This window comes from Antechinus flavipes, chromosome 5 (assembly GCF_016432865.1).
Source record: "Antechinus flavipes isolate AdamAnt ecotype Samford, QLD, Australia chromosome 5, AdamAnt_v2, whole genome shotgun sequence".
Taxonomy (NCBI): domain Eukaryota; kingdom Metazoa; phylum Chordata; class Mammalia; order Dasyuromorphia; family Dasyuridae; genus Antechinus; species Antechinus flavipes.
In genome coordinates this window covers 225,902,053-225,916,558 of record NC_067402.1, presented here as the reverse complement: position 1 = coordinate 225,916,558, position 14,506 = coordinate 225,902,053, and the positions used below count along the sequence as shown (strand labels likewise).

Below are 14,506 nucleotides of genomic sequence, written 5' to 3'. Positions count from 1 at the left end.
ACACACACACACACACACACACACACACACACACACACATATACATATATATACTGTTTTGTCAATAACAAATACAAAGGAATCTTGAGTTAAGTCTGGTCGGGGAGGGAGAGGAGAGAGAAGACCTAACCAGGTATAGAAAATCAGAAATGACCTTGAATTAGGAGGTCTTGTTTGAGCTGAATTTGGAAGGAAATTAGTGATTCTAAGAGACAAAAGTGCCTCACATGTAAAGGTGAGGAAATGACAGGGTATAATGTTGTGTAAGGAACAACATAATGGGATCTCAGAGTTCCAGAGGAACCAAGAAATATATATTTGATCCTAAAAGTAATAGAGAACCACTGGAATTAATTAAATAGAAGGGTGACTTTTAGAAAATCATTTTGGCGGCTATGTGAAGGATGATTTGGAATAGGGAAAGACTCAAGATTAGGAATACCAATTAAGAGACTCTTGTAGCAGTCCGGGTAAAAAGTGATGTGGGCCCCTGAACAAGAGTGGTGTCTATAGAACTGGAAAGAAAAGATGCCAGAAATGTTGTAGAGATAGAAATAATATGGGTTGGCAATTGCTTGGATTTGTAGAATAAGTGAGAATGAGACATCAAGAATGACACATCAAGGTTGTAAGCTTGGAGTATGAGAATGATGGTGATAACCTTAAAAGAAAAAGAGAGAACTTAGAAGAAGGATGAATTTTGAATTTGAAACATCAATAGGCAGCTTAAAGACACATGACCAGAGCTCACCCAAAAAAACAAAAAACAAAACTAGGACTGAAGATATAAATCTGGCAGAGCTCATAGAAGCCATGAGGTCAGCAAGTGAGAGAGTGAATAGAGAAAATAGAGAAGCTCAGGACCTAACGTTGGAGGACACCAAAGTTTGTAGGCTTGCCCTAGATTGTGATCCAACAAACTGAGAAAGGGCAGTCTAATAGCTACTGAGAGCTAGGAGAGAGTAATTTCATGAAAACTGGAGAAAATATCTGGGAGAAGAGGGCATACAGCCCTCTCAAATGCTGCAGACAGGTTGTGAAAGGTGAGAATTGAGGAGAGATTCTTAAAATTGTTACTCAGGAGAACACTGGTAAGAATAGTTTCAGTTGAGTGATAAAAAACCAGAAACCAGATTTCAAAGGGTTTAAAAGAGAATGAGCTGAGTGGGAGGAGAGGCAAAGAGAAGACAGCTTTTTCAAGGAGATAGGGAGAAGAGATATATAGGAATTAGATATACAGATAATACATAGAGATATATAAAATGATACCTATCAAGTATGGGAAAGGATAGAGAGGTTGGAGAGAGATTCGAGACTCGAGCATGTTTGTAGGCAGCAGGGAAAACTACTAGATGAAGAAAATTAAAAATTAGATGAAGGAATCATCCCCTGGAGAAGTATTGAAAGAGAAGAAGGGCTAGAGGATACATGTAAAGGAGCTGGTGTTAGCAAGGTAAGAGTCATCTCTTCATCAGAAATTGGAGGAAAGGATGAAATTGTCAGGGAGCCAATCGATTCTTATTTTTGGATATGTGGTTCATTAATTGACTTCTGATGCTGAAGTGCTATAAAATCATTCAGCTCAGGAAAGAGGGAAGGAGGAAGGAAGGGAGGAAACCACAAAATGATAGAACACAAATGGCTTGCCATCTGCAGAATATCTTAGAGAGAGAAATCAAATGACACAGCTAGTAGAATGCTGACCTAGGAAGGCTCAAGTTCAAATTTACCTTCTGATACAAAATGATTGTGTGACCCTAGGCAAGTCACTTAATTTGTCAATGACCGAGGCAACTAGAGACTAAAACAGTAAACTTCAAGAAAATGCCAACCTGCATCTGTAGAAGAACTTCCCTCATTGGGGCATTCTCTCTCATGATGAAATCACAGGTCCAGTCCCCATCCCTTTCACTCAAGAAAAAAGACAATCTAAAAACATCAGAGGTCTGATAAATTTTATATTTCAGGAAAACTTGGCATTTGGTATTGGAAGAAATGAAAATAAGTTTACTTGAAATAATTACTTTTTTACTTTTTCCCTTCTGGAAAGTGCTTGAAGAATTTGAGTTCCTAGTGATTTTACTATTTCTCTCTTTTTAAAAATAGAGTGCTTTCTCTTTTGCAAGTAAATATAACTACCCTGATCAGGGAACAGATTGTGGGGCTGTAGCAGGTGACTTCATATAATTCATTCTGTAAAATTTCTTTAATATCACTTAGAAGGGTAAATTGCTGGGTAAGGCAGAACATGATGTGTCCTGCCAGTCACTAGGAAAAGCAATCTCTTAAGCTATGGAATCCTGTGTAACAGTGGATTCTACTAATATTAGCACTATGTTCAGCATCATTTTGGTGAGCCCTTCAGAAAAGGGGGGCCACCAAGCTTTAAGGCAGGGCAAACCAGTTTAAAGCACCCATGCAGATCAGGATAGATCTTCTAGTACTTCAGGATTATCATTGTGAATATGAATTACTGCCAGTATAATAGCTATCTAGAAGTAACAATTATTACTTCTACAAGTTACTTCTACAAAACAAGAGTTTGTTGCTTTCTGTGGCCATTTGAAAATGACTGGTGTAGAAAAAGAAAGAGAGAGAGAAAGAAGAAAAGGAGCATAGTTATCTGATTACCCTGATTTCTATAGCACTGGAAATCATGTACCTTGCTACAGATGCTGGAAATGGCAAAAGAGGATTTGTCCTCTGGTACCATTTTGTACACATAGAAGTTGAATCTCAGAGGAATGATGCCCAAAGTCATCCAGGTAATAAATGATAAACTTAGCATCTGCTAGAAAACATCTTCCTGTTGACTTTAAAGCAGTAAGTCTAATGTATATGCTAAAGTAAAGACATTCTGCTTTTGTCTAGCTTTTATGTCCTTTCTACACAGTAAGGCCCTGTTGGACTTTACTCAGAAATATTCCCCTCCAGCCCTTTGCAAACAATTCCCTTCTTTGTACTTTGGATGATACTTGTCAAAGATTCTTGCGCTGTGCTAGACATGAGCTACAAGACCAGAAGGCATATTGGTTGCATTGAAGCCAATTTGGATACAGAAAGATCAGGAGTTTACAGAGTGCAAAGAAGGAAAGCTAAAATACATATTTGTGTCTTTACTATTCTTTACCATCCTAATGCTGCCACAGGATGGGCCTGGAAAACATGCTCCTGGAGAATGGATTGGTGATGGATTTCTTAGAATTTTTAATTTTGTTGGTATTTGATTAATGAGCAGTTACAATAACATAATTTGAATTTGACAGCTACTTCTAGAACCTTTTCTTTTCTTCTCTCCCCACAGGGAAAAGTAAAATAAGTGTTATAGCCTTTGTTAAAAGCTGAATAATTTTTTTTAAATGTGTTTATTTTGTCCATATTTCCTTATATTCCAGATTAAAGTATATATCTTAGATGGACTGACTTGATTGTAATAGTCGTAGCAACCATTACTGTGGTCGGGCAGTTGTTGACCAAGAATTTGCCAGTAGTTCTAGTTTTTTCATACATGGTGAAGTTAAACCAATGATATTTGGTAAGATCAAGGGCTGAGATGAAAGCTAAGAAAAATTTATGTTATAAGAATTTGATGGCTAATTCATTCCTTTTTTTTTTTTTTTTTTTTTTTTTTTTGGCTAATTCATTCCTAATCAAATACCTTGAGATTGGGTATGGGAAAGCCCATTATATCCATTGTGTTGGGATTAGCCCATTAATCTGATGACTCTCAAAGAAATTAGGTTGGCTTATTTTCTTTTCCCCCCAAAAGTTTTGTTCACTATACAGTGGTCTCTGGGTAGCCAGATTCCTAGCTTCACTTAAGGATGAGACATATTTCCCAGGAGACCCTTAAACAACTTAACCTCGTTGGTCTAAAGACTACTGAAAATCTATTATCACTGGAGTTAGTTTATGTAGCATATAAAGTTCTAAAACCAGATTAGAGGTGAGATGAAAGGCTTAAACCTTTGCTAACACTGATGTGTCCACCTAGTAAGGCCTGCCTGTTAAAAGGCCCCACTCACCCGACTTGGTAATTTTGCAGGCAACAACTGAGGTGGAAATTAAGAAGAAAGGCCCTGGATCTCTCTTAGTTTCTATGAACCAGCTGAATGCTTCATATGGACGGAAGGACAGAGTCAACAGTGTCATGAGTGTTGTTACAAATACGCTGGTAGAAGGTATGTACTCTGTAATCGAAATCTAGACAGTACGCACATGTGGAGTGGGGCTGGGGATGTGTTTGCATGTGTGTGCGCATGCATGTGCATACACATGTATATTCCCCTTCATAGTATGAGTCTTAGAAAGTTAGAATTCTGTATTTGTGGAGACCAGCCAGAGTTCCATTCTTGAATTTGTATTTGTGTAGTCCCTACTGGAACTGAATCTTCCCTGATTTGAGCATATCCATAGTCATTGAAACAGAAGGGAGGACCTACAGAAAGTATGGGAGGCAGAAATGAACAAGGACTTATAATAATTCCCATTTACCTAGCACTTCACAGTTGTCCTGTATGATCTCATAGTTATAGTGTGCCTTGAGGTTTACAGAGTGTATTCCTCCTACAGCAGCCCTGTGGGTATCATCACCTTCTTCCCCTCTGAGAGGTTCACAGAGGCTGTGACTTACCCACTATCATACTGCTTGCCCATCAATGTCAGAAGCTTTGAACCCACTTCTGACTCCAGTCCCAATTCTCTTTGTCCTTTGTGCCATCTTTCTTATGAATAACTTAGAAAGGAGGACTGAGAGTTTAGAGGACCAAAAAGATGCAGACCAAAGAAACAGTAAAAGGTATTAAAAATGGCATTCCTTCCCTCAGACACCCTTCCCACATTCCTTTTCTTCTGACTATTTATGACCATTAGGATTTTCCCTTAAGAATATACTTGAGTGTCAGCTAGATGTCACAATGGATAGAGCATCAGCTGTGGAATTAGGAGGACCCAGGTTCATATCTAATCTCAGACACTTAGTAGCTGTATGACTCTGGGCAAGTCACTTACGTTCATTTAGCTCAAAAAAAATGTATTTGGGCAATTTGATAGCAAATAAAATTGCCTTCCCCTCCCCCACCCCCAAACTCAAACAAACAAAAATAAATAAATAAATAAATAAATAAAAATAAATGATAATAAATTTTTTTGTGGGAACACAGAAGATGAAACTAAAGGCAGTAACTTGTTGCTAGACTTGTACCTGCAGTGAATTGGTCAATAATGCTAGAATACCATGTAGTAGATTGGTTCCTATGTGACACTGCCTAGTAAACAAAACAGGATCTGGGGATTTACTCTTATGATATAATCAATCTTTCAGTAGAAGTGTAGTCAGTCATATACTCCAAGGCACCTTCCTTATCCATTTTTTCTTTTCTTTGCATTTTTTAATACATTTTTATCAGTGGTTTGGTTAAAATCATACTTTAGCTATTTAAAAACATTCCATTAAGTTAGAATGGTAGACTAAATCCATATGACAAAATTTAAGAGAGAGCAATGTAAATACCTGCACTCAGGTTCAAAAAATAATCTGACTAGGTGTAGAGGACCTGTGCCAAAAAGGGATTCATATCTGCCAAGGATCCCAAGCCTAGGGCTTGTTCCATGTACAAACTCTCACTTGCTCTTTATGCCCATGACTCAGAGTTGCTATCTGATGGAATTTACTTTGTTTACCAGATTACTTTCCCTGTTCATTCTCTGCCTCAATCAGTCTTGACCATGGACTCTGTGATTTGCTGACCAGAGACTTCCTCTTGAGCAAAGTAGTCCATCTCCTGACTCTCCTTGTTTTCATTAACTTCATATACCTGTAATTCTCTCCCTTCCCAGCTCCACCTACTGTGCTCCCTTCAAGGTGCCACTCAAATCCTACCTTCTGCAAGAAGCCTGTTTTCCCCAATTGTTCCTTCAGGCTTCTGTCCTCCCCCTGGTGATGATCTCCAATTTATCCTGCATTTGCCTTGATTGTGTTATGTGTGTGATATCCTCCCTTTGGACGAAAATGAGGGCTGGTTTTCTCCTTTTTTTGGTGCTTAGCCCTGGCACCTGGCAAATACTTGTTGTCTAGTTGCCTTCATATGAGCCATCATCCTTTGTCTATTTAGAACTCCCTCCCTAACTCTTCAGGTTTTCTTCATGTCCTCCTTGAAAGAAAAGCCTCCTGATTGGTCTCCATCCTTTAGACTTTTTCTTCACTAACCTATCCTCCTGATAGCCTAAGTAATTTTGTTATGGAATAGGTCTTCTTTTCAAAAATTTCCAGTAGTTCTCTCTTTACCTCTAAGTTAAAATGCAAACTCATCTATTTGGCATTTAAAGCCCTTCACAGTCTGGCTTCAGTCACACTTTCTCCTTTTTTCTCATTATTCTCCTCCTTATACATTCTTCCTTCCAGCCAAACTGTAGTACTAGCTATTCCCCAGACTTTGCATTCCATCTCCCACCTTTTTGTGTTTGCACATGCCTGTGATGTACTCCCTCCTTATCTTTAAAAATCCTTACTATTCCTCAAGGCTCAGCTTGGTTATCATTTCCATGAAGCCTCTCTCTCTCTCTCTTTCTCTCTCTCTCTTTCTCTCTCTCTCTCTCACACACACACACACACATATCCTTCCATGATTATTAATGCCTTCTCCCTCTTAATATTGCTCTATATTTATTTGTCTATATGCATGTTATAACTCCCTACTGAAAAGTAAGCATCTTAAAGGCAGAAGCATAGTAGATAGGAAGAAATTAGTGAAAAAATGAATGGGGAATAGAAAGCAGAAGAATTTATTATTGCTGATCTTTTATTAGAGTATCCAGTATCTTGCCATAGATGATATTACCATTACCATAGAGACCTTCCCAAGCCACAGTCCTGAATGAATTGGGCAACCATGACTAGAGCCAAGGCTCTCTTTCCCAGTAGATTTAGAAGCTGCATCCATGTCTGAAAATATCCAAGGCAAAGTAAGAGAATCATCTCACTTATACATCTGCTTGTCCATTCCCTCCAAGCCAAATTTTTAACCATCCCAAGCATATGGGGGCGAGTGACTGTTTGCAAGGTTGTGAGTCATTTAATAAACCTCCCAGTCCTTCTGGATTCTTTCCCAACTTACAGAATCCAAAGGCTCTTGTTGTGACAGAAGTGGGGAAAATGATCCTGGACTGCAAAATCTCCATTCCCAAAGAACATGGATAAGGGAGACAGAGGACACCCTCTGGAATCTCCTTTGTATTTCTTTTGGAAATAGGAATGCCTATTCCAACTTCAAATTGACAAAGAGCCAGATCCAAACTCAACATGCTCTATTGTAACCCTGAAATGGAAGTCACCATTTCAGACTCCATTCTCTACATGCCAGCAAATAGCAGATGTCTAAAGATTGAAAAGGGGGGGGGGGGAATGGACCCAGATTCCAAATATGTACTATAAGAATTTATGGAAATGAGAACCTTTTTTCCCTTTCTTTTTTGGGAAGAAAACTATATTTACTTTGGGGAGGGGTGAGTTCTAAGGAAAGGAAGCCAAAGCAAAATTGTTGTTTTAAAAAAAAAAATTTCTTCCTTCCCCACACAGACTCCCACGTGGCACTCACTGTGGCTCTAAAATCTGTCGAACCAAGGCAACCATTTTCCTAGCAACTAGTAGCCAATCAGAAATCCCAGGCAAAACCACTTGACTTAAAATAAAGCTATTACCATGGGTATCTCATGGTCAGAATAAAGAAAGGTAGACTTGATTTGTTCTTGGTAAAACAATAGAGAACTTTCCCCCCTCCAAAAATCAAATTCTCTCATCTACATGGGGGAGAAGAAAGCCTATAAATTCCTTCCTATAGAAATAACATCTTGTTCCAAAGACAATCCAGCTTTCAGAAATGTATCTTCTAGAGAATATTGTCTAGTGTTTAGGTTATGTAGTCTATGGCTAACTCTGTAAGCTAAAGTCTAAGAAGAAAGAGTAGAAGAATTACTAATACTCCCTGATAATGGTTTGGCATTTTTAGTTTTGAGAATGCTCTCACATCAAGATTCTTCCCATTACTTCACATATCCTCACAAAGTTCCTTGTTTCTATAGAATTTTGTCAGTGTTGACAAGGGATTAGTATGAAAAGCACCCTAAAGCTTCTTCCCTCCAGTTTTCCCCAATGTACAAGACCCTCTTGGAAACATCCCTTACCCAGATTATCCAGTCTCTCTCTGCCTGCACAGTTCCGTTCATAGGAAGCTTGCTCCTCTTCAGAACAGCTTGTCCAAGTCATTGGATAATCCTGCTAAAATGTTCTTCCTTATATGGAGGTAAAGTCTGCATCATAGTAACTCCTACACGTAGTGCTAATTCTTCCCACAGAAGTCACATGGAGCGTCTGTTCCCTTTATATGTCACAATTCTCCAGCGATTTTAAGACAGCCATCATGTCCTTCCTCTGCCTACACCTTTTCTTCTCCAGGCTAAATATCCCCAGATCTTTCTACCATTCCTTACATGATGTGGCCGCTAGATTTAGGATCATAGGATTTAGAACTGGAAGGAACCACAGAGATTAACTAATTACTCCCCTCATTTAACAGGCAAGAATACTCATCTGTGAGTCCAAAGAGGAATCTGGCCAATATCACAAATGATAAATAGCATTTAGTCACTAGTATTTATAGAGATTTTAAGATTTGCAAAGCTCTTTATGTATATTATCTCCACTGATAGGCACAACAGCCCTGTGAAGTAAGTGCTTTTATTATTATATATGAGGTAACTGTGACTGACGATGCTAAATAACTTGGCCAGGATTACCTAGTTAGTAAATGTCTGAGTCAGATCTTCTTGACCCCAAATCCAGCATTCTTTGCAGAGCTCCAACTACTACAACTATGTTGCTTTCTGGTTACTCCTCCCCTATCCCCCATCTTTAGACATGTTATACACATTGGAGTCCCTCTTAAACTGTGATTCCCAATCAGGCATAATTCTAGTATAGCACAGAGTAGAGAATCCAGTAAGGGAGTTTTTTTTTCCTTTATGGAAATATTCTATCAAACACAATCTGTGGTTACATTTGTTTTGAGGTGGGGTTTTTTGGCTTTGTTTTGTTTTTTAGCAACCGTATCTCACTAAGCTTGTGATCGAATAAAATTTCCAAGTCTTTATCACTTAAAACTGTGGTTAAATTCATATATTTTCCAACATTTTTTATTTATATAATAATTTTTTAACCTAATGGATTTATCTCCATTAAATTTTATCTTAAATTTTTAGTTTGGACTCCTTTTTCCAGCTCACTTTAAAATTTTTTAATACTTAGTCACTCTCCTGATTAATTGATCAAAAATTGTATAAGCTTTCCAAGCCTCAGTTTCATCATCTGAACTTTAGGTTCTCGAAACACTCTTCCCACTGTAAATATGTAGTCCTGTGAATTAAACCCTCCCAGTTTTGTGTTAGCCACAAATTTGACAAACATTCCTGCTTGACAGTTATATAAATGGTAAAGTGCCTTTTAAGATGGGACCAAGGATAACCCTATGATAATTGGAAACTTCTCTTTAAGTTCATGTTAATCCATGATTTTTTTAGATATTTGCTTTTTTAAATCAATATCCATCTTCTCACCCTCCCATCCTAGTTCCACTCTCTACTCCAACCCTATCCCCATTTGTGAATACATGAAAAACAAAACCCATTAGAAATATGTGGAGCCAAGAAAAAAAATTCATTCTGTATTTTGAGTCCCTCACCTCTATTAAAGAGTAGGTAGCCTATTTCTTCATTAATCCTTTAGAATTCTGATTGGTCATTTCATTGATAAGGATCAAGCACAATAATATTTCATCCCATTGTATGCTATCATTTGTTCATTCATTCCTCAGTTTATCAGTGCCCCCTTAAGCTCCCATTCTTTGGCATGTCCAACAGAATTATTAAATATTTTTGTATATTTTTTTTTCTTTAAAGCTTATCCCTCCATTAATCTACCTTTCCTCTAATTCCCTCTCCTCGTTTCTCCTCTTTTCCTCCTGTTTCCTTATTGAATGAAAGAGATTTTGGACCCAACTGTGTATATATTTTTCTTTCTTTTGACCATTTCAGATGATAATGAGATTTAAATATCAGTCCCTCCTTTCCCATCCTTTCTTCCTTGTTTGTATAGAGGTCTGTGTGTCACCTAATTATGGGAGATCATTTTCCCTAACTTTTCTTTCCCTTTCCCTTTTTCCAGTATATTCCTGCCTTCTTCTCTTTCCACACATAGTTAAATACATATTGTTTCTCTCATTAGATTGTAAAATGCTGAAGACCAGAGATTCTTATATCTTTGTTTGTATTCTCAGTATAGTGTAGTGCATGGTACACAAGAGGTAGTAAATAAATGTTTATTAACTGATTGAATGATAATCTGCAGTCTTCTGACAACTTTCCCATTTTCCATGCTTTCTTTTCTCCCTGAAACACTACATGAAGAGATCTGCTATGTTAGTGTTTTTAAGATACCCCTTTGACTTGTTATTTACCTTCTTAGATATTTTCCTGTCTCCTCCAAGATAAATTTCCAATCCTGTAGTCCTGTCATTCAATTTCTCTTGAGATCTAGTTCCAATCTATTTTATACTATTCCTTTATACATATTTAACCAAGCTAGAAAATTACATTTTCCCCAAACTACACTAGGCTTTTCCTCTTCCATGCCTTTGCTCATTCTACTTGAAGTTTCTTCCCTGCATATTGTGTTTATGTTTGAGCTGCAATAGCATAATAAAAATGGCAGTGCTACCTAAATTAATTTATAGATTTAGTATTATGCCAATTAAACTACACAGGAGATACTTTTATAGAGCTAGATTAAAATAATGACAGAATTCATATGGAAGGACTAAAGATTTTAAGGAACAAATAAAAAAAAAGAGTGAATGAAGAAAAACAGTTCTAGGTTTGAAATTTCACTGTAAAAATGTAATGATTAAAAAAAACAAAAGATCAGTGGAATAAGCAAGATAAGGTATAATTGGAAAGCAATGAGTTCAACTGCCTAGTATTCATTAAACAGAAAAACATAAATTACTTGTAAGTAAAAAATCTCCCTACTTAATAAGAAGTATTTAAAAAATTGAAAAACTATTTGTAGAAATTGGGTTCAGACCAGCAGTTTATACCACATACCAGAATAAGCCCAAAATGTACCTGGAACCTGAATATCAAAGGTCATACCATGGCAGTATTAAAAGAGAACCTGCTCTGGAAACTTTCAAATCTATGGGGGCAGAAGAAAGAGGATGCAAAATGGGGCAGTTTCTTAACCATGCAAGAACTGGAGGAGATCACAAGATAATGCATTTTGATCATGTGAAATTGAAAAGCTTTAGCAGAAATCTAATTGAAGGGGAAGATCTAGTACCTAATAATAGAGAACTGAAAAGCCAGTCTTTCAAAGAATATGAACAAACAATTCTCAAAAAAGTTAAAATGTTACCAACTATATGAAAGTTCAATCACCAGATATTTATTAAGTGCTTACCAGATGTGTGTGTGTGTGTGTGTGTGTGTGTGTGTGTGTGTGTGTGTGTGTGTGTAAAGAGGGGGCAAGCATTATTCTAAGTACTAAAGATACAAAGAAAAAGCATTAAGAGAATACACCAGTTGCTAGGGGTGGGTAGGATGGACAGGAAATGCCCCTTGTAAAAGATGGTTTTTAAGCTGAGTTTTGAAGGAAACCAAGGATTTTAAGAGAAACATTTCAAACACAAAGAACAGTTATTATATAGGCATGGAGAAGATGAAAAATCCTGTAGTAAGAGAAATACAAGTTAAAACAATTCTGAGCAAATTATAAAAGGCAATAAAAGATGAGATTAGTCAATGTTGGAGAAATATAGAAAGTCTGACTACACTACTACCCTGTTGGTGGATCTGTTCTGGTCCAACCAGCCTGGAAAACAATTTGAAATTATGCTAAAAAGTGACTCAAATGTTAAGATCCTTTGTCATCAAGATCCTACTACTTGGCATAAATACCAAGGAAATCAGGATTGAAGTCTCATATACACTCAGAGATTTTAGAAGGCACTTTTTGTAGTAGCACAGAACTGGAAACAGATTATAGATGACTACTGATTGAGGAATAACCAAATAAATTGTGGCACATGATCATAATGGAATATTACTCTCCTCTAAAAAAATCAATATAAGAATACCAGGAAGACTTATATAAATCTTATGCAATACAAAAACATTCATAATCACTATAATTAATGAGAAAAACTGCAACCCAAAAAATCCAAACAGTGTTATATAATTGTAATAACCAAGCTTAACCCCAAAGAAGAGAAAAGAATTCAGCTTCTTGTATTTTTTGCAAAGGTGGAAAACTGTGATTGTTGGATATTTCGCAGACTGTTGAACTTTGTTGGTGTGTTGTTTTCTTTTGCTGAACTTTTTTCTTCCTCTTTTTTTATTTTTGCAATAAGAAATGACTATATGAGGGAGAGAATAGAGAGATATTGGGAAACATTCAGTGACATTTTTTAATCCATTCCTGCAAACTCACAGAGGTCTGGAAATGTATCTCATTGTTCAATATCTTCTATTAATACCTAACACAGTGTCTTCACATAGCACTCAATAAGTACTTTTTCATTTGATTGACTTTCTCTTTTACTTAAAACTACCATATTACTTGACAAGTAAGTAATGCAGTAATAGAGTACCAGGACTGGAGCCCGAAAAATTCATCTTTCTAAATTCAAATCTGGCCTCAGACACTCACTAGCTGGGTGATCCTGAGCAGGTCCTGAATACTATTTACCTTAGCTTCCTCATTTGTAAAATAGATTGGAGAAGGAAATGGCAAACTACTCCAGTATTTTTGCCAAGAAAATCCCACAAAGGGCCATGAATTGTTGAATAAAACTGAGAACAACTGAACAACAAACCATATCACTTGTATGTGTTATGTATAACCTTGTGTTGGTCATTCTAATTCTTTTCATTTTATTTAGTGGAACAAAAATTGTGTGAAGGGAGAGTTCTTTTCCAATAAAATCATTTGGAGTCTTTAGATATAATAATTCCTCCACATAGAGAAGCAAGGAAACTTATGCATTGTTAATTCAGTTTTACAGTTTAGCTCATCAGAAATGGCTATGAGAAAATGTGCTTTCTTTTTCTTTATCATTTGATTGAGACACTCCCTTTGCTCTTGCCCTGCTACAGAGTTAGAAGAGTCTCAGAGAAAGTGCCCTCCATGTTGGTACAAATTTGCCAACACTTTCCTTATCTGGGAATGCCATCCATACTGGATCAAGCTAAAGGAGATTGTGAACATGATCGTTATGGACCCTTTTGTGGACTTAGCCATTACCATCTGTATTGTCCTGAACACCTTGTTTATGGCGATGGAGCATCATCCCATGACACCACACTTTGAAAACGTCTTGGCTGTAGGAAATCTGGTAAGACAGAACACTCCTGATTTTGTCATTTTGTTTTCTATGGGAAACCCTTTCCTGATGTGTCTGCTGATCACTATAAATCAGGGACTTGGGTTGGGTGGAAAAGAAAATGATAGTTAATTGAAAGTGTGGTGTAGTAGCAGCCACTCCTCGATTTGGTGATTCCTTGGTTCCTTTCTCTTTCTGGAAAATTTGAGAAATGTCATTTAAAGTTACTGGCTGCAGACCAGCTCATAGTGGTAGAAAGGGAGGCATGGAACACTAGATTGGTTTCAGGAACCAGGGTCTATAAGCTCTTGAGTTCTCATCCTATCTTTAAGACAGATTCCTCTGTGTCTCTTCTAAAGGCACTCCCAGGCCACCAAAGTAATTTTTCTTCTAAGTTTTAGTAATAAGTTTCACACAGAGGAGGGTGCTTCTGTGCACCAAATGGAGTAATGGCTTGCTTTTTCCCTAATCAACTCTTGACTACCCCCTAGGAATTATGTAGGGTGAATTCTTGATCCAGAATGGTTTCCTTCTGTCTTCCAGTCATGAGCCACCAGAATCCAATCCATCCCAAATTCATTATAATGCTAGCCTGAGCCTGAATTTTAATTAGAAAGATAAATATACAGAGAGGAAAAAAATTATAAAATGTATTATAAAATCTAATATGAGTGATGTTTGAATTATTTTGCCTCTGCTTATCTCCATTATTGAACAAATTGAGTTGATGCTACTTAGATTAATTGTTGAAAATTGACTGAAAGAGATAGATCATCTGATTTCCATCCTTTCCAGGGACTGACTTTGTAGGAATATCAAAATAACATAGAATCCTCTTATAATAGTTTGTTGCACAAATATGGTTTTACATCAAGTTGGGTAATGTCCCCTAAATATGTATATATAATTAAAGCCTGGTTTGTTGGGAACACAGTTGGAATGTTAGTTTTATCTATGTAGCCTTATGAAAATAGCTTTATGAAAGAGTGCTGCTGTTCCAAACCAGTGTTTCCCAAGCTAATTTGGCTATAGAAGATTTTTGGGACATGAAATATGTGAAAATTTTTTTTGTTTGT

The 14,506-nt window shown here is 37.0% G+C and overlaps 1 protein-coding gene across 2 annotated transcripts in view; it reads left to right on the top strand.

The window, feature by feature from the left end:
• SCN8A (sodium voltage-gated channel alpha subunit 8) overlaps positions 1 to 14,506 on the top strand; it is a 211,587-nt gene that overhangs the window by 146,059 nt on the left and 51,022 nt on the right. For both annotated transcript variants that reach the window (XM_051963581.1, XM_051963580.1), the window contains 2 exons: positions 4,046 to 4,181; positions 13,204 to 13,442. In XM_051963581.1, the coding sequence (XP_051819541.1) occupies positions 4,046 to 4,181; positions 13,204 to 13,442 (375 nt within the window). The remainder of the gene's footprint in view (positions 1 to 4,045; positions 4,182 to 13,203; positions 13,443 to 14,506) is intronic.